This window comes from Ochlerotatus camptorhynchus, unplaced genomic scaffold (assembly GCF_037179485.1).
Source record: "Ochlerotatus camptorhynchus isolate MF236.1 unplaced genomic scaffold, CSIRO-AGI_Acam_v1.1 ptg000559l, whole genome shotgun sequence".
NCBI classification, from domain to species: Eukaryota; Metazoa; Arthropoda; class Insecta; order Diptera; family Culicidae; genus Ochlerotatus; species Ochlerotatus camptorhynchus.
This window is the reverse complement of record NW_027041042.1, coordinates 207806-230430: the sequence shown is the minus strand read 5'-3', so window position 1 is coordinate 230430 and position 22625 is coordinate 207806. Positions and strand designations below refer to the sequence as shown.

Genomic DNA, 22625 nt, shown 5'->3' with positions numbered 1-22625 from the left:
AATCAATAAATCAGTAAATCAATAAATCAATAAAGCAATAAATCAATTGATCGTCAAATTTATAAATCAATAATTAAATTAATCGATAACTCAATAAATAAATGAATCTTTAAAAATCAGCAAATCAATAAATCAATAATTCAATTAATCATTAATCATTAAATCAATAAATCAATATATCCACAAATCAATAAATCAATAAATCAATAAATCAATAAATCAATAAATCAATAAATCAATAAATCAATAAATCAATAAATCAATAAATCAATAAATCAATAAATCAATAAATCAATAAATCAATAAATCAATAAATCAATAATTCAATAAATCAATTAATCAATAAAGCAATAAATTAATAAATCAATAAATCAATAAATCAATAAAGCAGTAAATCAATAAATCAATAAATCAGAAAATCAATAAATCAATAAATCATCAAAGATAAAAGAAATCACAAAAAAATAACAAAAATAAATATCAGATATGAGTAAACACCATGGTTTTCCTGTCTTCCTGCGCCTTTACCAGCCGAGCTAAGGGAGGCCTGTTTACACGAGCATCCCTACTTCGTTTTTCTCAATTTTCATGTTTTGCTCATCTGCTTCTTCGCGTCCCACCCACACTTCCAATTAGAATCGAACCGTTTCCCATTCGAATCGGTTCCAACTCACCGCTCACCGAGCATCTCACGCATTCGCACCTGACAGCTGTCACCCGAGCGGGGGATGTTTTTTGTTTTCGCGACCATATTTGTTATGGCAGCAGGATTTGTTGCTCCGTGAAAAACGTTGATCTTTCCACCAAAATGGAACTTTCCCGCGACGAAAGTGAGCGCCAGCTGTAGATCGGGGTGTGTGCCATTGTTTGCCGCCAGTGTTTTCCACAGTGTGGTGTTTGCTACCGGAAGAGAAGCTTTTTTCACTCGGGCCGATTCTCGTCGCCATTACTGCCTTCAGGGGACAAAAGACGGGTAGTAAAGAAGCGTCAGCAACAACAACAACAAGAACAACATTGTCATCGGGGCACAGCTCCAGACTTTGAAGACGCACAGTAATTCGTGTTCGTTCGGTACTGGTGGAAACGTGGGCTTGGGTGGTGTATGATATCTTTTATTCAGTACACGCTGAGTATCATGAGCAATCTAAGCAATAGCCACAATAGCAACACTGGAAGCAGCCAAAATTCTGCTGCCGAGGGCACAATGGAACGGGGAAGGTGAGTTGAGTGAGAATTTGTTATTTTTTTTTATATCGTCAATGGCCTTCGCCTTAACTTTCTCACCATCTCATTCAGCTTCTCAATAATTATTGGTGATGTTTACATTGTGAGGTGGTGAGCTGGTTTTGAGAGTTTGTTTATGTTTTTTGTTGATATCGGTGCCGAATGAAATGATAAAAACACAGTTTGAAGAGTGAATAAATGAGGTCAGCAGGTGATTGCTAGAGAAGCGAATTAAAAAGTTTGCGTGGCTTTGTAGTTTAATTTTTTTAAATTTATTCAGCATTGTATGCAAAACTCTGGAAATTTATTCAGTAGCTGATTTTTGGCAATGATAGTTTTTAATCGCTATGTTTTATTTTAATAGAGATTAAACATTTTGAAATCATAATAGAACTGTGGAACTATTTCCCATCGAACGTGTTTTGTTTGTCCTTGAAATCACTTCCGGAATTGATCCTTTATAATAAGATCTTCTGTAAAGAGAATGCCATCGGAATGTAGAATGGAATCTAGGAAACCAACTGAGTTTAGAATACATTAATTTTAAAATAAGGAACACATTTTAATAAATTCTAGAAAATACTAGCTTATCAGAGTTCGTTAGAAATGATATACTAATATCAACATGAAGCTTTAGTGTGATAATTTATTAACTGGAGAAAGTTTTGAAAAGGATAGGTTGGTAGTTCCGCAAGAGTACGGCAGTTTGAAAATTGAATAGAAGTTGAAATTGAGCGAAGGGCTATTAATGCGACAATAATATTCAAACGCACACTGTATGGGTTAAGTAAAGGAAATTGGGGATCTTTGGAGATAATTTTACAGATACTTAAGGAAGATTCCATAAGGATAGTATGGAGAATAATTCACTCAAATCAGGCTGGGAATCTAAAACCACAACCCCAACATGTATTCTTATATTTTTTATTAATATCCCTGCTTATATGATGGAAATGGAAAAGCATTTTCGATGCAGCTAGCCGCTTTAACTGTTCTATATGTGCTATAGTAAAGAATAAATAAAATCTATTAGCTGTATTTTCAAATTCTTCTAAAAAAGTCAAAATGATTAACTCGTCTGATGTATATCTTATTCACTGAGATACCTATTCATCATGTTAAAACCACTTCTAATAGGAACCCCTGCGAAGGCAAACAAGTCTAGCTCAGCAAAATGCTCTGCATGATAATTTCAACTGTATAATTGATGTTATTTCCCCTTTCAGTTGCATTCTGGTCCGATATGCCAGCCAGAACTCCCTGGATGAGAGTTCCCAAAAGCAGCTGCCGAGGTCTAATGGAAAAGACAAAACAGCCGGAGGAGCCTACCGCAACAATGTGCACACGCAGCGATCGTTTGAAGCCATGAATAATATGCGAGAGTAATTACCGATTACCATAACTCCCACGAAAAATTTCACAACAATAACCGATTATCACATACCTGCTTTCTCCTTCCTCCGCAGACAAAATCTACTATGCGATGTGATACTGGTAGCCGATGGCATCGAGATACCAGCGCACAAGATGGTGCTAGCTTCGTGCAGTCCGTACTTTTACGCCATGTTTACCGGGTTCGAGGAAAGCCGCCAGGATAGGATCACCCTGCAAGGTGTCGACCATCGAGCGCTGCAACTGCTAATCGAGTACGTGTACACGTCGGTCGTGGAAGTTACCGAGGATAACGTGCAGGTCCTGCTGACGGCGGCCAACCTGCTGCAGCTGACCGATGTGCGTGATGCTTGCTGTGATTACCTGCAAACCCAGCTGGATCCGAGCAATTGTTTGGGAATCCGGGACTTTGCCGACATCCACGGATGCATCGATCTGTTGAACTACGCCGAGACGTACATTGAGCAGCATTTTTCGTGAGTAGCCTTTGCAGGAGGGGGATTTGTAGGCCAAGAGGTTTAATTTCGGTATTTTTGTGCTTCAGGGAGGTTGTTCAGTTTGACGAATTTTTGAATCTCACCAGCGAACAAGTTGTCAATTTGATTAAAAGTGATCGGCTGTCGGTGCCCTCGGAGGAGAAGGTATGTATTTATTATAAAGGAATTTTATCCTTAGAACTGTGATACCGAGTATGCGGCGAAAATGAGGATACAATGTGTGGGAATAATATAAGTATATAAGAAAAAATATTGAAAGAGTGACAACATAGTATTGTTTCGAACGTTTATTGGTGTATTTAGAACTAAGCGTGCATTAGCTGAGTGGAGTAAAATTTGCGTTGGAATGAGAGAGATAACAAGTACTTCTCTTCCTCTCGTACCATCGCAAAATCTCGCCCCGCGGGTGGAAATATCGCTCAGGACGGAATTCTCGCGTAACATTTCAAAAAGTCCTAAGTAACAAATGTAAAAATCGAGTTACTCGATACAAACTATTGCTCTTCTATCACTGCATTTATTACAAAATCACCCATCAAAATTTACATTCTTTTATTTAAAACAATCATAGGTCCAAAATTGTCCAATGAAATGATGGGCACGTGATTGTTACTTCGGATATTTCGACTGCCTAACATGATTGATGCTCATTTTCTAAAGGTGGGGCATGAAAAACCATTTTAGGGTGAGGTATTCTAACCTGAAATCTGTGAAAGAGAATCTAGTATCATGTAGAACAAAACGTCCAATGTAACACTCATTGATTATGTCATTGAGAAAAATCACCCAATGTAACATGTCCGATGTACAACTTGACTATTCAAAACATCCTATGTGTTTTTTATTCCATATTGTTGCATGAAATTCATAATAAAATTGTGATACATGGAAATATGGAACATGTAACGAAATTATGAAAGATTTTGAACGTTAATAACTCAGCTGCCCCTGAACCAATTTCAATAATATTATCACCAATCGATCAGAAATATTTCTAGCAATGCTTCCAACTGATGATGATTCCAACAAGAAACTATTGAAAAAGTTGTAAATGTCCAGCATTGTCCAAAAGCGTTGAAATAACTAACAAATACACCAATTAGGGGAAATGAATAATAGCAGATTTTTAGCAATGGGCCCAATCTTAGATCCATAGGCCAACATTAGAGCCATATCCCCTACGTACATGCATATTGTATATGCTGCTTTCCCAACACTGTCATCAGAGAGTGGTTATTAGACGAAACAAGTCGAAGGGGCATTCGCCTCCGATCTTCGGGCGTGTGCAAATAGGGAGGATGCAATTGCGTAAAATTTTCCACACTCATCGCCTTATTCAGAACCACACGCCCCCAACGACCACACAAAATGCTCTCCAGAGTTGTAAATTTTTAACCAAACTTGGAAGTAGGGGTGCAAGTGATTTAGATCGATTCTCTTCTACGACTTTCTGTTTCGTTAATAACTCGACGGCAAACACATTAATTGATAAGTTTTGTTGTTCTGGATGATAGAAGAGAATAGCAGAAATAGTGCGAGATAGATCAGTAAAGCCATGGTCATCAAAAGAGGAAATTGATGAATAGAATTGACTTTCATCCCTTTGCTTCTAAGCCCTTTAATTCAGTCGTCGTCATAGCAATGAAAACTAGCATCGCACCGCTTTCGGTTCTTGGGTTACACTTGCTGGTTGCAATTCTGCTGTTCGATATTTTCGAAGAACCACCTGAAATTACACTATTTTCTAGGGATGTCTAAAAGTCCAATTAATCGAATAACGATTAATTGTAAAGATGTTGTCTAGCTATTCGATTAAATACTTATCGTATTTTAAATTATTCGAGCGCGTAACTGACATACCTTCTTATTTCTACTCGTTTGATTTAGCACAGTAGAGAAAATAAAAAGAAGTACTAATTTATCTGAACATGCATAGAGAAGAACCATGACGTGAAATAGGATCATAAATTCGCCGAAAAAAGTGTTAAGCGTCTTTCTGTGTTAAGGCTAATGCCTTGTTCAGACTACAGAGTTATAACATGTTATAGCGCTATCTTGATGGTGGTTTCTGTGTTGCAATTAGTTGACAACCGTTATAACATGTTATAACTCTCCAGTCTGGACAGCGTTTAAGATTTACCAAATTGGTGAGAAAAGGAGTTTAACGAGATAAACTAAAAAGGAGAAGAGCTTTAGCTGCATGGAGACTGATATTCTGCGACCTTTCAACCTGTCGCAGACACCAGTTCAACCCCTGTCCAGCAGCAGACGGGCCGAGTCTCCTGCGAGTGCCCAACCATTGAACCGAATAATATGGGATTATTCGGTCCGATTTGCTGATCCAGCTGGCTACACGTCATAATCATCTTCCAAAGGCCTGGTGGCCCTGCCTTTTGCAGGGCCACCAAGATTTTTCAAAAGAGTTAAGATGTCCCAACTAAAATTCATACCAAAAGGTTCTTTTCAGGGCAATCATAGTCATACTAAAGAGTATAAACAGAGAACCTTGCACAAATTCCTTTTTCTACACAAAACACAAGCTCCTGCTGCAGTTAACAAATAACATTTATTATATAAGACCACGTTCAACCTCATAGGGCTGTCCCTTGTAGTTTTTCAATTTTAGCACCATTTTTTTCATTGAAATTTTTCTAGTATTTTGGAACCAACTGCATCAAACTTTGATTTCATTTCGTATCTTAGGAGGAAAAATTTGACAGCGCAAATTTGGAGTTTTATGCATACAGTTTAAAGCAGCAACATTTTGCAACATGTGTCCTTAGGTTGCTCTTATTGGCGAATCAAAGCAAAGTCAAAACTGGTCATGCGACACCTAGTTTTTAGATCCGCAATTACAAAAATGGTGATGTTCTAAAAAAAATTATCATGCAATTTGACAGATATCAAAACGTCATTACCATTTTCACCCACTCGCCATCTGTGAGTCAATCGTCACTTTGATTCATCAATACGCCTTTAACCATTTCATTTTTACAAGCGTTGAAAGATGAGTGGTCAACACACAAGGGCTTAGTACTCTCAACGTCCATGGTTCGGTTCCCGTCTGCTCCGATTTATTAATTTGTTGTCAACATTATTTTTCGTAAGACAAATCAATGATATTCATACCGATTTCTTGAGGCTAAAATTCATAAGTGTTTATTATGAAATTCTTACCTTAATTTCCGCTGTGTTGAAAAAATCAAAATAAATATTTTTTTAAGTTCTAACATGACTAGCATGTTGAAACGATATTTTTTTTTGTTAAATGCAGTGCTTTATGACATTCAAAATGGTAAATTTTGTGAAGAGCTTTGAGTGTGGGGGTTTATTTCCTTTAAATATATAAGCGTTATAATTGCTTATCTTTTGACAGATACGCGTATTTCGTCTACTACTTGTAGACTTCATCAGTGCCAAGTACTCAACACCACACTGACATGACTGAATGACAGTTCGACAGGTTCGACAATTCTAAAAGATTGGGTAAATTTTGACTTTTATACGACTGTATGTTAATAGTACGTAGCTGCTCCTTTGTTCTCAACCAGTTCAAACAACCTATTCAGCATGCTTTCAACCAAGCTGCGGCACGTAGATTCTTGAGTTCCGTTCCACGCTGTAAAGACTGCCCGTTTGAGCTCTTCAACATTTCTGTACTGCTTGTTGTCTGCATATACTTTTCGTACAATCAATCTCCACATATTCTCGATTGGATTCTGATCTGGAGAACAAGCTGGCCATTCCATAATCTGAATGCCATGGTTATCGAACCACGCCATGGTCGCTCGGCGTTTGTGAACTGAAGCGTTATCTTGTTGGAATGTCCAGTCAACTTGATGGTTTTGTTGTATGAATGGTAGCAAATGGTTTTGAAGAAACTCGATGTACTCCTGACTTTTCATTCGTGTTGAAGGAAAAGCAACCTTCACCAATCCACTCTCACAAAATGCTACCCAAACCATCAAACTACCACCACCAAAGTTGCGAGTGGAAAAATAACTTTGCTCTTTCCGTTAATCCCTCCAGTAAGAAAAAATACCATCTGGTCCATCCTGATTAAAGCCCGATTCAAAGTTAATTTGAACGCATTCAAGTGATCATAACTCAAGAATTAAACGATTGATTAAAACGTCAAACAAAAGGGTATTTTTTTTTATTCAGCTTTCAAACGATATATAACAAGTTATTACATTTCACAGTTTCGAACGAACTGACGCACTTTACTTGTGATCGATGCCATCATGATCTGCACAGTCGCTGGTGACACTGTACCGGCGAACTTATTACACTTTAAACGCATTTGTTGTGATACTTCTTTAACGCATCCTCGAAGTTTTCGCTTGACAATTGCCCAATATTTTTCGATCGGTCTGAACTCAGGGCAATTCGGAGGATTACCGTGGAGACACCATATTTAACGCAGGTCCATATTTGACGAACTTTTAAATTAAATCCATGATTATTCGAATTTCACGCAGAATTATACCTTCAAATAAATCGAAGTATTTTTATTTACGTTTATTCTTCACACTCGTAAAACCAAATTGTCTGTTGATCTTAAGTAACGTCAAAATAAAAGTAAAAGAAAAACATCGTCTGTCAAGTGCGTCAATTTTCATCTTCCTTAACAAAGGAGCTAAGAAACGAGTTGTACAATTTTTATTAGTTTGCATATAAAAATCAGTTTTTTAGTGCTAAAAAACATCTGTAACTGTAAGAACGTATGTATTACTAGTGATCTGATGCTTACAATGTTACTTATTTATGTTTTAATCAAATTTTTTGACCGAATACTTTGCGTCAATTTAGGCTCATACAGTTCCTAATTATTTTCAGAACGAAAACATGGGATCCGAAATTAAATCCGATAAAAAGTACATAGTCTACACCGAAGCTGAGCTTGGAAAAGCTGTTGACATGGCACGTAGAGGTGTATCTATCCACCAATCAGCGAATTCTTTTGGCGTTCCAGAGGCCACTGTTCGGCAGAAGCTGAAACAATCAAAGCAGCGTTCACAGGGGAAGCCAACGATTTTGGCTGCGGAAGAGGAAAGGACTATAATCGACTGGATTCGTTTTGCTGCTAAAGCGGGCTTTCCGGTTGATGCCCAAAAATTGAAAACATCTGTTGGATACTTTCTTCAGCTGTCTGACAGACCTAACCCTTTTACTGGAGGAATCCCCGGTCGTAAGTGGTTTAAGCTGTTTTTACGACGCCATCCTGAAATATATCGACGCGTACCGAGCGCTCTCTCGAAGCAACGCACTGCGGTTTCGGAGAAACAGATAAGAAACTGGTTCAGTGAAGTTGATTCATTTATAAACAATGAAAATCTATAGCAAGTTCTTGCGAAGCCAGAATGTGTGTTCAATATGGACGAATCGGCAGTTAGGATTGTTCCGACAAAAGAGCAGGTTTTTGCCAAAATTGGAAAAAAATATGTTTACACGAACAACGGAAACTCCGAGAAGGAAAGTTATACCGCTTTGTTTGCGGCCAACGCCGCCGGGACGCTTGCTCCACCGTTGATTCTTTTCCCTTACAAGCAACGTCTTCCGGCGGAAATCGCGCGAAGTGCACCACCAGGTTGGGTTGTTGGAAGAAATCAATCAGGATGGATGACTCAAGAAACATTTTTTGATTATTTGAAGAATGTATTTGTATCGTGGTTGAAAAAGACAGAAATACCGCTACCAATTATTGTTTTTGTGGATGGTCATTCCTCTCACGTATCGTACCAGACTGTTGAATATTGTCGCACGAATTTCCTTGTTCCCGAATTCGACACACGTACTCCAGCCATTGGACGTATCCTTTTTTAGACCATTGAAGGTCCAATGGAACAGACATCTTATTGAGTATCGAACCGTTCATGCTGGTGAGTCCTTGCCAAAGCATGAAATTGCACCGCTTTTGGAAAAAGCGGTTGATAATATGAAGAAATTGAAACCCATACTTGTAAATGGTTTCCGCAAGTGTGGAATCGCGCCGAGGGATCCTAATGCGGTTAACTATCAAATGCTTCTTCAAGAGCAAGATAAGCCCAATGATGAGAGGAACGGGCGTATTCAGCCGGACAAAAAAGAAAACAGTGAAGCTATTAAGGAAAATAATTTACTGCGGGGTTTGGAATCGCACCTCAAGGTTGGACAGCTAAAACTATTTGAGAAACATCAGTCAACCTTGATTGGCAGGAGATAAAAAAAAAAGGCAAAGTCGATTTCTAATAAGCATGATAATCAAACAGACGGTTTTTATGGTTTCGGAAATGATAAAATTGAAGGTACCAATTCCTGAATATGTTTTTAGAAGTACCTGATGGGTTAATTATAAATATCGATTTAATTTTAGATGATCGGATGCGCACCTTGTCAAGGTGGGACAGATTTCAGATCACAGAGAGCCCAAGCAATGACGAATCCTCAGATGTACGGGAGGACAAGAAGAAAGTGATAATCTTGAAGAACCTCCGGGAGGGCCAATAGAGACAGAAACCCTTTCAATGGTTCCGGAGAAGCATCCAGATGAGCATGCGGAGTCAGAGACATCATACGACTTATCTCAATCAGGTTTATCTGAGGAAAAGGAGAATCTGTTCAACAAAGCATTTTTCTTGCCGCAACAACACCCAAGCTGCCAAAAGCTGCACGTAAGCGTCCCCGTCCACCGGCTGTTGCTACAAGTGAAGAATATAAAGAATGGTATGCAAAAATGGAATCGGAAAAACAGAAGGAAGAACAGATTCGAGGAGAGAAGAAAAAGGCTAGAGAGGCCAAAAAATCTGCAGCTCTAAGGGGCCGTCAAGAGTCTAAACCTAAAGCTGCTCCGAAAAAAATTAATGGCCCTTGTTAAGTTTTTTTTTTGCGATATGTATATTACAAAAAGTTGAATAAGCAGTAATTATTTGTATAATTCACATCATTTTGTTCAGTGCATCAAATAAAGAACACTTTGAGTCGATCAAGGCACATTGTGAAATCAGTGCGCCAAAATCAAGAACATAGGAACATTGTTGATAAATCTGTGTCTACGACATGGTCTTAATCTGTTCCTGAAAGGCCAAACTCATTAAATAAATAATATAATGTTATATACCCACTACGCATATAACAATACATTCAACAATCGATCATTATGGATTGAATTTATAACATTTTTATAGTGCGTCTAATAAGGAACATTTTGCGTCAAATTAGGAACATAGGAAAATGAGTGCGTCATTATTAGGCACACGACGAACGATATCAAAAGTAATTTTTTCCCAACAGTTTTTAACAAGTCAAGTTTTATATTTGTCTCCTATTCTTAGAAGTTGCAAATAGTGGCAGGTAAAATTTCAAATAAATTAATCGTGTGTTGATTTTTTAAATCTACATTGAATATGATATTTCCTTACTTGCGTCAAATATGGTGCCTTCACGGTAATCTCTTTGGCGTCGAAATTAACGTTGTTTGCAGCATACCATTCTAGTACCTCCTTAGAGTAGTGGCAGTTGGCTAGATCCGACCAAAACATAACGTTGGTCTTGTGTTGCCGAATGAAGGGTAAAATCCGTTTTTTCAGACACTATTTAATGTAAACCTTCGACGTCATTGGGTGAGATGTGATGAAAACCTTGGTTTTAAGGCCACAGCTGCAGATTCCTTGCCAAATCATAAGTTTCCGAGCAAACTTATCAGCAAAAACAAATTTATACCTGGTAGGGACATCCCCACGACCAGTTGCCAGGTAAAATTTTCGTCCGGGGATTTGTTTATAATCCATTTTGACATATGTTTCGTCATCCATTAAAATACAGCCATCAAATTTCGTCAAAACTCGTTCGTGTACTAATCGTGCTCGCTTTTTGGTCACTAAATTTTGTTACAGGGAGCGATTCGGATGTTTACTGGCACAACAAGACTTATATCCTTCTTTTGAAAGGATGTTACGCACGGTGGAAAAGTTGGAATCGTATTTTATTACCAAATCACGTATGGAGACACCTGGGTTGCTTTTCACGTACCTCAACACCTTTCTCCTCAGCTCTTTGTTCCTAGTTCCACTTTTATGATAGATGAACTGTGCTCTATCCACACTCAGAGTATCCTTGTAACGTTTGATTAGAAGACTCACCGTTGACTTTGGGAATTTTAACACTTTTGCTATTTTTAAGGCAGACCACGAAGGGATGTTTGTGCACAATTAATTTTCTTTTCTCAAGTTGCATGATCCGTAATTTTGGGATGCGTCGATCAATCGAGAAAAACTTTTCACCAATTTCTTCGTCAATGAAACATCAACAAATGCCTGTCAAACGTTTTTTGTTATGACCACCAGGGGCGCGGTGGTGTATTAAACCGTGTGTCCAGATTTACTTTGAATCGAGCTCTAAATTTCTTCTCATCAGAAAAGACCACCTGAAAGAATGAACTGAATTAACATTTTTTTAATTCTGAATTATAAAACGGTTACATACTTTACTCTACAAATGTTGTCTCGTGCAAATTGAAGAAGAGCTTCTTTATGACGAGGCAAAAGCCGTGGAGCTTGCTTCAGATTTTGTCGCTGTATGTAAGAAGAGCCTTACAATGTTCAGTAGACTGTCGAACGTGAAACATATAGTGATAGTTCTACCTTTATCTGATTCAAGCTCTTTAGTGAGTTGCTTGCAGCTTGAACTATTCTGCGTTGCGTCCTTTCAGATAGCTTTTTATTAGGTCCTCCTTTTTTATGTCCACCATATCCTTCAGGATCTCTCAAAAAATTGCTGATAACGTGATGTGATCTGCTTAAACGACGCGCAATTTCACGAATACTAACATCACATTCGCGATAAACCAAAATTTTACCTTTCTCTTGTTCCGACAAAATACGTTCCACGCGGCATTCTAGAGCTTACACAAACGCGTCACAACACGATCATTGTTGAAAGAAAACTGGACTGCAACTGAAGCGAATGACTTTACATAAATTGGTTCTATAGTTGTGAAATAGTAAATTGCACCCATTTCAAGCTGAACATTGCATTAGGTTCTAAGTAACATTGACAGATTCTCTTCACCGACTTTCTCTTTGTATTCCCACGGCCATGTAAAGACATTATTTTCAGCACACAGATCGACAGGTATTTTCAGCACACAGATCGATAAAAGAAGCTTTTATCTAGCATCTAATACGACAAATACAACAAGAAACGGTTATGTGGTCAAGTTATTAACGAAAGAGAAAGTCGACGAAGAGAATTGTTACTTAGGACCTAATGCAATATTCAGCTTGATTTGTCTTTTTTTTCTATTCACAAATCATGTTTATAGATTCATATGTATTGAGGTGAACGTTAGCTCTCACACACGGCCATCATGTGCTTATGAATAAAGTAAACAAATACACTATCAAAAAAATGTGCGCATTTTTTCAGTGGATCTTTTGTTATGAAACGGAGTGTATGTGTATTTCTGGGATCGGGGTGACGTGTTAGAAACGGAAATCCACTTATTAAACAGGTTTTAAAAATGGCGTCAGACATGGATTTCTGGTTCCTACACGTCACTCCGGTTAAAAAAATAGTCATATTGTGGGGTATTTTACAGTATTCCCCAGTTTCACAAAATCAAAAAAAAAACCTTTTTATTTCGTAAGAAAAAACCTCGTTATTTGAGATTTACTTCGAAAAAGGGTTCAGTGTACTCAGAAAAATCAATATGCATTACTTTTCTGCATTTCTCGATGAATATTTCAAATGGTCCTATCTGCCTTGATCGATTCTCTTCATCGACTTTCTCTTTTTATAACCACTGCTATGCAAACAGATTTCGCGCTAATGTTACAACATAGTTTGATAAAGGAGATTCTTATCTAGCATCCAAAACGTCAAATACAATAGGGAAAGGTTTTGCAGCTGAGTTATTAACGGAAGAGAAAGTCGATGAAGAAAATCGATCAATGCAAATAGAACCTTTTGAAATGTTTATCTAGATTTGATACCTCATATGTTTGCAAATATTATCGCAAATTTGCATTTGGTAACGTTAAAAAAATCAAACTTCGTTTTTTATTGAATAGGGTAGATGTTCCAGTAATAGTGTTGTACCGGTGGTTGCGGCATAGGGGTTGTGCTGAAATAGTGAGAGAAAAACAGATGAGGTTATTTTTCATCAGTAGCTCTTCTAAAATAAAGCAGATTTGCATATTTAAAACTTATAATTTGACCAAAATCGACGGAAAACAATTAATTTGTTTTTTAACATTTTGACCCCTTTGCCCCTATAGTTGCGTTAGTCTTCCTATAATAGTGGAACCCATAGGAAACAATGCGTTCCACTATTATTGGAGTAAAAGTTAGCAACTATCACTGCTACTGATTACGATGTAATATTTTTCTAGCAAAATAGAGCTTGAAAGCTATAGATTGACATCTAAAAATTGTATGTACATCGTTTATTTATTGTTTAGTAAATAACTTGTCCTAGCTCCTCCACCTTATTATCAAGTAGGATTTTTTTTAGATTTGATCCGGGAAAACTGGATAAAACCGGGAATTTCAAAAAGAAAATTCCCTCCATCCTGTGTTAGAGGCGGGGTTTAGGAAGTAATTTTTGTGTTGAGAATGATCCGAACTGAATCTAAATGATACCTTTCGTTCGACTTTTGTAGTTCTAGGTACTGAATTCTGAAATCTGTGAAAGGGAAATAGCTAATTTTCCACCACAGAATCGCCCCGTTTTCTCATGCATAATAATCGATGAGCGAGAACAAAAAACACGAAATCCAAAAAAAAGCTATCACTCATATTCTTGTTTTCGTTTGAACCGTATTTTCCATTAAAAAAACCTTTTTTTGTATGGATCATACAGTTCGAACGAAAACGAGAATATGGGTGAATATTTAGCCATTTTTTTTTGCTCAAGTGGTACATGAAAGATATACGAGAAATGGTTGGAGGGATTTCTCGCTCAAATGTTCTGATTGCATTCAATTGCAACATTTCGCTAAAAAGAGGTGCCAGCCTATCGATATTTTGTTGCTGAAGTTTGGGATCGCTTCACATGGAAGCACATTACATGGCCCTGACGAAAGCCAGTGAATTGATGTGGAAGTATATTTCGGTCTTGCACGGTTTTAATAAATTTAGAATAATACGAATAAAGATACCTTGTTGGCCCTTGACTACCGCAACTAACCCATCTTCCATTTCGCTCCCCTTCCAGGTCTACGAGTGTGTGATAACGTGGATCCAGTACGACATTTGCATCCGCCAGTCATATCTGGCCGACCTGATGGAACACGTCCGGCTGCCACTGCTCTCACAGGAATACCTTGTGCAACGGGTCGAAAAGGAACAGCTACTGAAGGGCGATCTCCAGTGCAAAGACTTCATCATCGAAGCCCTCAAGTACCATCTGTTGAAGGGGGAGCTGAAGACGACTTTCAAGACGCCACGCACCATTCCGCGGCAACCGGTTGGGCTGCCCAAGGTGCTGCTCGTCATTGGGGGTCAAGCACCGAAGGCGATTCGTTCGGTGGAATGCTATGATCTGCGCGAGGAACGTTGGTATCAGGTCGCAGAAATGCCTACGCGACGTTGCCGCGCCGGGTTGGCCGTTCTCGGCGATAGGGTGTATGCTATTGGTGGTTTTAATGGTTCGTTGCGGGTACGTACGGTAGATGTGTATGATCCGGTTCAGGATCAGTGGACGACCTGTAATAGTATGGAGGCCAGACGATCGACTTTGGGGGTGGCGGTTTTGAATAGTTGCATTTTCGCGGTTGGGGGTTTCGATGGTTCATCGGGATTGAGTTCGGCGGAGATGTTCGATCCGAGGACGCAGGAGTGGCGGTTGATTTCCTCGATGTCGACTAGAAGGAGCTCGGTTGGAGTTGGAGTGGTGTATGGTCTGTTGTATGCCGTTGGAGGGTACGATGGAGCCTCGAGACAGTGCTTGGCATCGGTGGAGAGGTACAGTCCGGCAATGGATACGTGGACTCAAGTTTCGGAAATGACGGACCGTAGGAGCGGAGCCGGAGTGGGAGTTTTGGATAATATTCTGTATGCAGTTGGTGGGCATGATGGGCCATTGGTGAGGAAATCGGTGGAGGCTTATAATTCGGAAACGAATACATGGCACAAGGTTGCAGATATGGCCTTCTGCCGTCGGAATGCTGGAGTTGTCGCTCACAAGGGAATGCTGTTTGTGGTGGGTGGCGATGATGGGACTTCGAATTTGGCATCGGTAGAGGTTTATACACCGGAGACGAACACCTGGCGGTTGTTGCCAGCTTCGATGAGCATCGGGCGCAGCTATGCCGGTGTAGCAATGATAGATAAGCCCATGTGAAGCGAACAGCAGGGCGCTACCGCCGCCACGGCAGCAAGCAGCTCTAGGTATGCGAATTGTTCGATCATTGGTAGTGCAGCAAACAATAGCAACATCAATAACAGCAATAGCCACAATAACAACCAAAACAACGATGATGAGAATAGTCAAGCCGAAGGGCTGAACTCTGAAGCTGGTGCTGTATGCTATAATCAGGCTTCCAATAATAACAATAACAACAATAACAATAATAACAATGCCAATAACATCAACAACAACAACAATAACAATGTACACTACGAAAACATTTACGAGTCAATTGAACAATACGCTGCTGCTGCTGCGAATGCTGGCGTGGCTGCGGTTGCCCCTGCCATTGCTCAAAATCCGCTGGGAGTCATCCCGCAACCTCCTCCTCTTGTGCTTCAAGCCAATCAACAACCCCAACCGGGACCGTCGTTGGCCGGTATGGGACCTCGTAGCAACAATATTCAACCGGGAGTCGCTCCATGTCCACCGCCACCTCCGAGCATGCTACAGATGCAACAACAATATCTTTCGCTCGCCTACCGGAATGAACTGTACGATAGAACTGCCGGATACGATGTGCCCCGTGGTGGAGCTCCACGCAACAACTACTACCAAAATCAACAATCAATGAATTCAGGTCCGCGTTACCAAAACCTTCATCTTGATCTGAATCGACCAAGACATTCCCAGAATAACAGTATGCGAGCTCCGCGACAACGCAGTTTTGACGATACGGAATCTTATCAGTACCATCGATATCAGAATCAAAACTTTGCAAAGTTTGACAACGTCTATGAGAGGGTTCGGGAAGAACCGGCTTACCAAAATACAGGATCATTTGGGGCAGCAGCTGCCGGACCATCCAATCGGGGAGTGTTTGGAAGATTGGATGTTATTGGGCATGGAGTTGGCCGTATCGAGCGACATTTGAGTTCTTCCTGTGGGAATATCGACCATTACAGTCTTGGAGGACACTACGCCGTTCTGGGACACAGCCATCTTGGTACTGTCGGTCATATAAGACTGAATCCCGCTACTAACAATCAACCTAGTGCAACCGGGAAGGATTCGTCATCCGTCAATGTGAAGAGTTTCTTCAGCTGTTTGGGTGGTGAGAATTCACAATCAATGAACAATATCAGCAAGAGTGGAGCTACGGGACAGCCGGGTCCTTCTGGAGGTGCGACCGGTGGTGAAGCAGCTGCTGGTGGTAGTTCAGGAGCAACTGCATCTTCTGGTTCTTCATCAGTGACCGCTAAGGTAACTGGAACAATTCCAAAAATTAAGAGTAAGTCCAAAAAGGAAAGTCAAAGTAATTCTGAGCAGAACGATGGGGAAACCCAGGTAAATCGGATCTCTAAACCATCGCTGCAGTGGCTGTTGGTCAATAAATGGCTTCCCTTGTGGGTTGGTCAAACCCCTCCGGACTACAAGTTTATCGATTTTAACTTCATGTTCTCTCGAAACTGTGATGGGTGTGGAAGTACCACGAATCATCAGGAGCTCATGAGATTGGACGGACAAGCGGAAATGCGTTCGCACGAGTACGGTGACTACATTCCACCGGCTAGAGAGTATCCAACTATGAATGGCAGCTACCCAAGGGTCCTACGGAATACTCCGCAGTTGTCTCGTTTGCGGGAACACGAATACGAAAACGTCCCCGTTGATGCTCCTTCGGGTCGTTTGGATCACGCTGGATCTCGATCGGCATTCAGTCATGTCAATCGAGCTAGGTCGGAAAGTCCAGCTCGATCTGGCACCTCCAGACGTGAGGAACGCAGTGGTGGAGATCCCTTCCGTAATTGGGCCTTCAATTTTGAGGATAATAGCTTCCGGCCGGCCGGAGCGGTTCCACGTCCTCGTGAAATTCGTCGGATTACCGATGGAACTTTCCGTGCTACCGATTTTCTACAGGACAACGAAAGAGCTGGTCCCAGCCGAGAAGTACCGCGAGAATCGCCCAAGACCCCTCCGACCATTGTCGTGAATGAGTCGGCTACTCCTTCGTATTCCCGTGCGAATTCCGCTTCGCCTCCGAAAAGCAAGGAATCTTCCGTATCACCGGTTCAACCAGAGCGAGGTGGAACACCGGCGTCAACTTCATCGGATTCGGAAAATTTCGTTATGGATTCCATTGCCACCGATGCTGGCGGGCCAGCTGAGGATAGTAACGGGGGTGAAGGTTATGGTGGTGGTGGTGACGGTGGTGCTAGTAGTAGTATTCAGTGCATAGAAAACATTGGGGACATGGGAGAAGCTGCTGCAAAAGATAAGGAGGGTGCTTCTTCCCAGGAGACGTCCGAATCGTCCAACTTTGAAGACAATGCTGCCGAATCTTCCGCATCCGATGATGAAAATGCTGATGACAGCAACGTTGACGCAACTTAAACATTTGCACTACCAATCTATCATGAGGCTTCTTCATCTGATCGCTCGGGTTGACAAGTAATTTTACTTACGTTGCCGTATAGCTGCCTGAACGAGGATTTTCTTGTCGTTCAGATTTTCAAGGGATGTCGTAGAACTTGTCATTTATTAGCTGCCAAAAAAGATCGACTAGGAAAGGTTTGGGAGATTCTAGGCAACAATTGCATGCAAAAGTTAGAGAAAGAAGGTATCTTAAACTGTGGCAGTTATATGGTGGCGAACTAACAAACCCATTTTAAAATTTTGTCAACCCTTGCAATTAATTCCAATACTTCCCACATCGTGTAACCTAAATCATTTCCATCCTCCCTTAACACAAGACTACTTTTTGAATCTGTGGCAATTTGTTTAGTCCTTTAGTCTGTTTTATTCCCGCTTGCTCAATATTTATTGATAGATTCTATTTATTCCTAATATATTCGAATTCCTCTTTTATACTGAAGCACTGTTTTCTTTTTTCTACAAGAAACCATATTTTAGATCGAGATTAGAGCATTTATTGGCGCAGAAACTCACTTTCCAACCTTTGATTACAATTATGTTAGAAAGCATTTAGCGGATAGGTTATATAATTGTCAAGACTTAGATTTTAAGGCGTTTACTGCAACCAAGACTCGTTAAATCTTAATAATAATGTCGTCGGAACGAATCGAACAATATCAATGTATTTTCCAGCCAGTTTGTGCAACAATAAACACACAACAACACACATACACATGTTTACCATTAGCGGAGGCCTATCATAAGCACCTACCTACACACACAGAACAAGGCATTTCTTCTTTATTGCGTTCTTCCGTTGAAAGTAGATATCTACACTTTTCTTATACATTCACAAGTTAATCAGAGTACTAAACATGGTTATTAGGAAAGTTAGTCAATTGTCATAAAATTCATAACACAGATAGCACTTACACACTCACAAGCCGCCCGAGAGAGCGTGCGCTAACGAAACAGACAAACACGAAGACATAATATCTACGACACAGATACAGAAACAATGAAGCATAAGTTATAATCAGTACAAAACCCAGTAATGGTGAGACCTATCATGATCGGAAATCTACAATTATTTTACCTTGCGCATCAATCTCAACCAACACTGGACGGCGGTTCAATGAAATATGTACTTTTTTAATTCTCAGATGTAGTAGTAGAGTGACATACACGCATACATACACGTTTATAGGCATATAAAACCGGGGAAAAGTGGCACGGGAATATTTAATCCTTTTAGTCAGTCAGTTAGAAATATTCCAATATTTACGAATCAAACGAATTCATCTGAAAACAAATACAAAAAACGCAAAACACAAGAATAACAAAACATAAAAAAAAACAACGTAACAACATTTGCTGTAGTTCTGGTAGTTGTGAGTCCTATTCATATTAGTCATATACACATACGGCATTGCCCAAGAATGGAACAATGGATTGATAGATGCATTCGGATAAAGCATTCAATAAATGGATTTAACAGTTGATGGCTTGTATCGAGTGAATTTAGTAGTGTTATCACAATCCCTTCCTATGCAAATGTGGGGAATGTATTACCTGGTTGGGATAATAGGATAATGGATCCTCACAACCTCCATACCGCAACTATAGGTACACCACTATTACTGGAACACCTACCCTTAATTTTTTTCAATAGCAAAATCGGTTTGCAGGGGAAATGGCTCTAATTGATATGGATCTTAAAATGCTGTTTTCCATTATTTGTTTGAAAATTGCATCTTGGATGGATAATATTGGTTGCATGTGCTTTGAAATTCGGTATACAAAATTAGGCCGTTCACGAGGCTGTTCTATTTTATATGGAATGTTTCAACTAGAACAGAAACGCGCCCCTCGCAATTTTGAGTTACAGTTTCATTATTCGAACACTATTTTGCACCAGATTCGCAACTGCTCGACTAGTCTGTTTTATTTCTGAGCGGATTCGATACACGAATGGAACTCTGTTTCAACTATCTTTGGATGAATTTTTTAGATGTTTCTCGTAAATGTTCAGAGAACTTCGTAGAAGTTGAGAAGATTTAAAGGACATTTTGTAATTTTACAGAATTTTTGGGAACTTAGGAGAAGTTTGGGGATATTTCATAGAATTTCGGAGAGCTAATAATAACTGGTGAACTTCATTGAGAACAGTAAACTTTATGGAACTTGTATTTTTTAATGTTTCAGGGATTATTGAAGTTCAGATAATTTAATAGAAGTGAGAGATATTTCATTTCTCGACTTCCCTGGACATAGAGTATCATTGTGCTTGCCACACAATATACAAACTCATGCATTGGTATTGGCATCGAAAGCTCTCAATTAACAACTGTGGAAGTGCATTCAGAACACTAAGTTGAGAGCACGTAATAAGCTAATATGTGCTAAGCAATAAGCTTGAAATGCGAACAAGAAGAAGAAGAAGAGAGATATTTCATTAAAGATCATATAATATTATAGAAGTTCTGGGAGTTTCATAGTATATTATAGAACTTATGGAGTTTTATGGAAGAGCTTGCGTCTTTTACATCAAACAGATATTGTCTCATATGAAACCAGACTGCTCAAACATTATTCCAACGATCTTAAGGTGTTATTAGATCTCCATGAAGTCCTCTTGATATTTTTTCAAGACTTCAGGTTGATCAGGTATTATTATAAAGATTTTCAACTGCCTGCTAAATAGATGTTATTAGATGGGGTGAGAGGCAATCACGCTTACCACTACACCACCGGCGCTGCTATTCTCTTATGATACCAGATATTATTTCAAAGGCCGTCAGGTGATCAGAGATCTTCATTAAATCCTCTAGATATTTTTTTCATCTTTCAGGTTCAATAGGTACCATTCTGAAGGTGCCCAGCATTTCAAATTGCGTCCATCAGATATTCTCTTATGACATCACGTGACTCATAAATTATTTCAAAGGCCTTCAGGTGATCAGATATCTCCAAAAATTTCTCTGGATTTCAATTTCAATACTTCAGGATGAGAAAATATAATTCTAGAGATCTTTAACTGTTCAACAATGCAAATCTCGTCTCTCAGATTTTCAATCATGACACCAGGATGATCAGAAATTATTTAAAAGGCATCAGGTCATCATTAAACTCTTTGAAATCCGTAGGATATTTTTCAAGACATGGGGTTTATCACGTCTCTTAGATATTCTCTCAAGTCACCTGGTGTCACATAAAATATTCCTAAGATCATCAGGTGATCAGAGATCTTCAAAGCCTTGGATGCTTATCAATACTTCAGGTTAATACAAGCATTATTTTGAAGATCTTCCACTGTCTCAAAATTGAAATCCCGTCTTTCAGATAGGATAGGACGAGAAACTAGGTTACTCCAAAATTATTCCAAAGGCCTTCAGGTGCTCAGGTTGGTTTGTGTGGGTTGCTTATGACTTGCGATGAAAGGGCTTACACAATTTTGTTTGTAAAAGCTGAAATGTCTATTGCAGTTTTGTTCCTTGATTTGTTTTCCGCCGAGCTTGTTTTCCGTGCTGAGCACCAATGCTACCGAGGCCAGGGAGGCAGCTCCCACACCTGGACCCTACCTTTCGACCCATCAACTCATGAACCAGGGACCAACGGCTTTACTTTCCTTCCGAAGGAAGGCGTGATCAGAGATGTTATGCCTCAGAACATCCCAGCGGTGCCGGTTGGGATTGAACCCATGCCTGCTGGGGTGACAGGTAATCACGCTTACCACTACACTACCGCCGCCGCTATACATTGCAGTTGTAGGTCGAGAAAATTGCATTTTATCCTGGGTTAAGTGGTTGAGTTTCTGGTAGTAGACCAGACTGGAATAGATGTACGTTTCGAAAGGTTCTTCGGTGATTCCCGAGTAGAACAGGGAGTAGAAGATATCCTTTCCAAGGAAGTTGCAACCATTCTTGGACAACTCTTACTGTTGATCTAGGCACTTGGATCCAAAGAAGGTGGAACGTACCATCGAAATCTCCAGCTTTACTGTATGGAAGTTAAAGTGCTTTAGCGACTATCACACTCGAAGAAACTGTTCGAGTTCATGATTATATCCGGTGAAATTTTGCAATAGTTGAATGGAAGATCTCCCTGATCGTCAATTAATCTCATACCACCTTTCTGACCGTATAGAGAATTGAAATTGTCGCCAATTTGTGGATGAACAGTTTGTAGGAGATGCTGAAAGGTTGTCGGTATATATCATCCAAATCCAAAGTTCTCCGCCAACCCGAAAGCTTCAAGTTCAATAGTATTCTGACACAGAATTTTACCACAGAATTGGCAGCACCGAATCTTCCACGTTTTCTAAAACTGTGAGTTCACCCTGGTCATCATTTAGAACGCTGGGATGTAGGTTGCTTTCACCTCCGAAGGAAATTTACATTAGCGATTCACGAGTTGCTCACCACCATCTCTCTTCTAGTCGGCCGTTGTCTTATACTTGGTGTCATTGTAAACCACATCACAAGTAGCTTCAATCCCATGTATTTCAGACCCTTTCAGAATCGTCCGGAACCTCTTCTCGTGGTTCGAACTCGTTACTTGACACTGGATTACGCTGTTGTAATCATCTTGTTGCAGGGAACATGTTCTTGAATCAGAATCACTTTTCCCGTTTATGCTAAAATTTTAAAATCACCGTAGCAAACAAACTTTGCACACGCACACATGCGTAGAGATGAATACCAAACATCTTTTAAAAATATCCATAAATTAAATAAAAATTGCAAACAATTTGATAGAGAGACAAAAAT

General features: G+C 39.7%; 1 protein-coding gene across 2 annotated transcripts; it reads left to right on the top strand.

Annotated features, from left to right (window-relative positions):
• The first annotated feature begins 737 nt into the window (after window positions 1–737).
• kel (kelch) lies at window positions 738–19356 on the top strand. Of its 2 annotated transcripts, none has more exons than XM_065236640.1 (5): window positions 738–1218; window positions 2451–2606; window positions 2691–3092; window positions 3161–3257; window positions 14308–19356. In XM_065236640.1, exons 1-5 carry the CDS (start codon window positions 1103–1105, stop codon window positions 17833–17835), a joined length of 4299 nt encoding a protein of 1432 aa, XP_065092712.1. In that variant the 5' UTR covers window positions 738–1102; the 3' UTR covers window positions 17836–19356. The 2 variants fall into 2 exon arrangements, with proteins under 2 accessions (XP_065092712.1, XP_065092713.1); XM_065236641.1 differs by having other exon boundaries at window positions 14308–15435.
• The last annotated feature ends 3269 nt before the right edge of the window (window positions 19357–22625 follow it).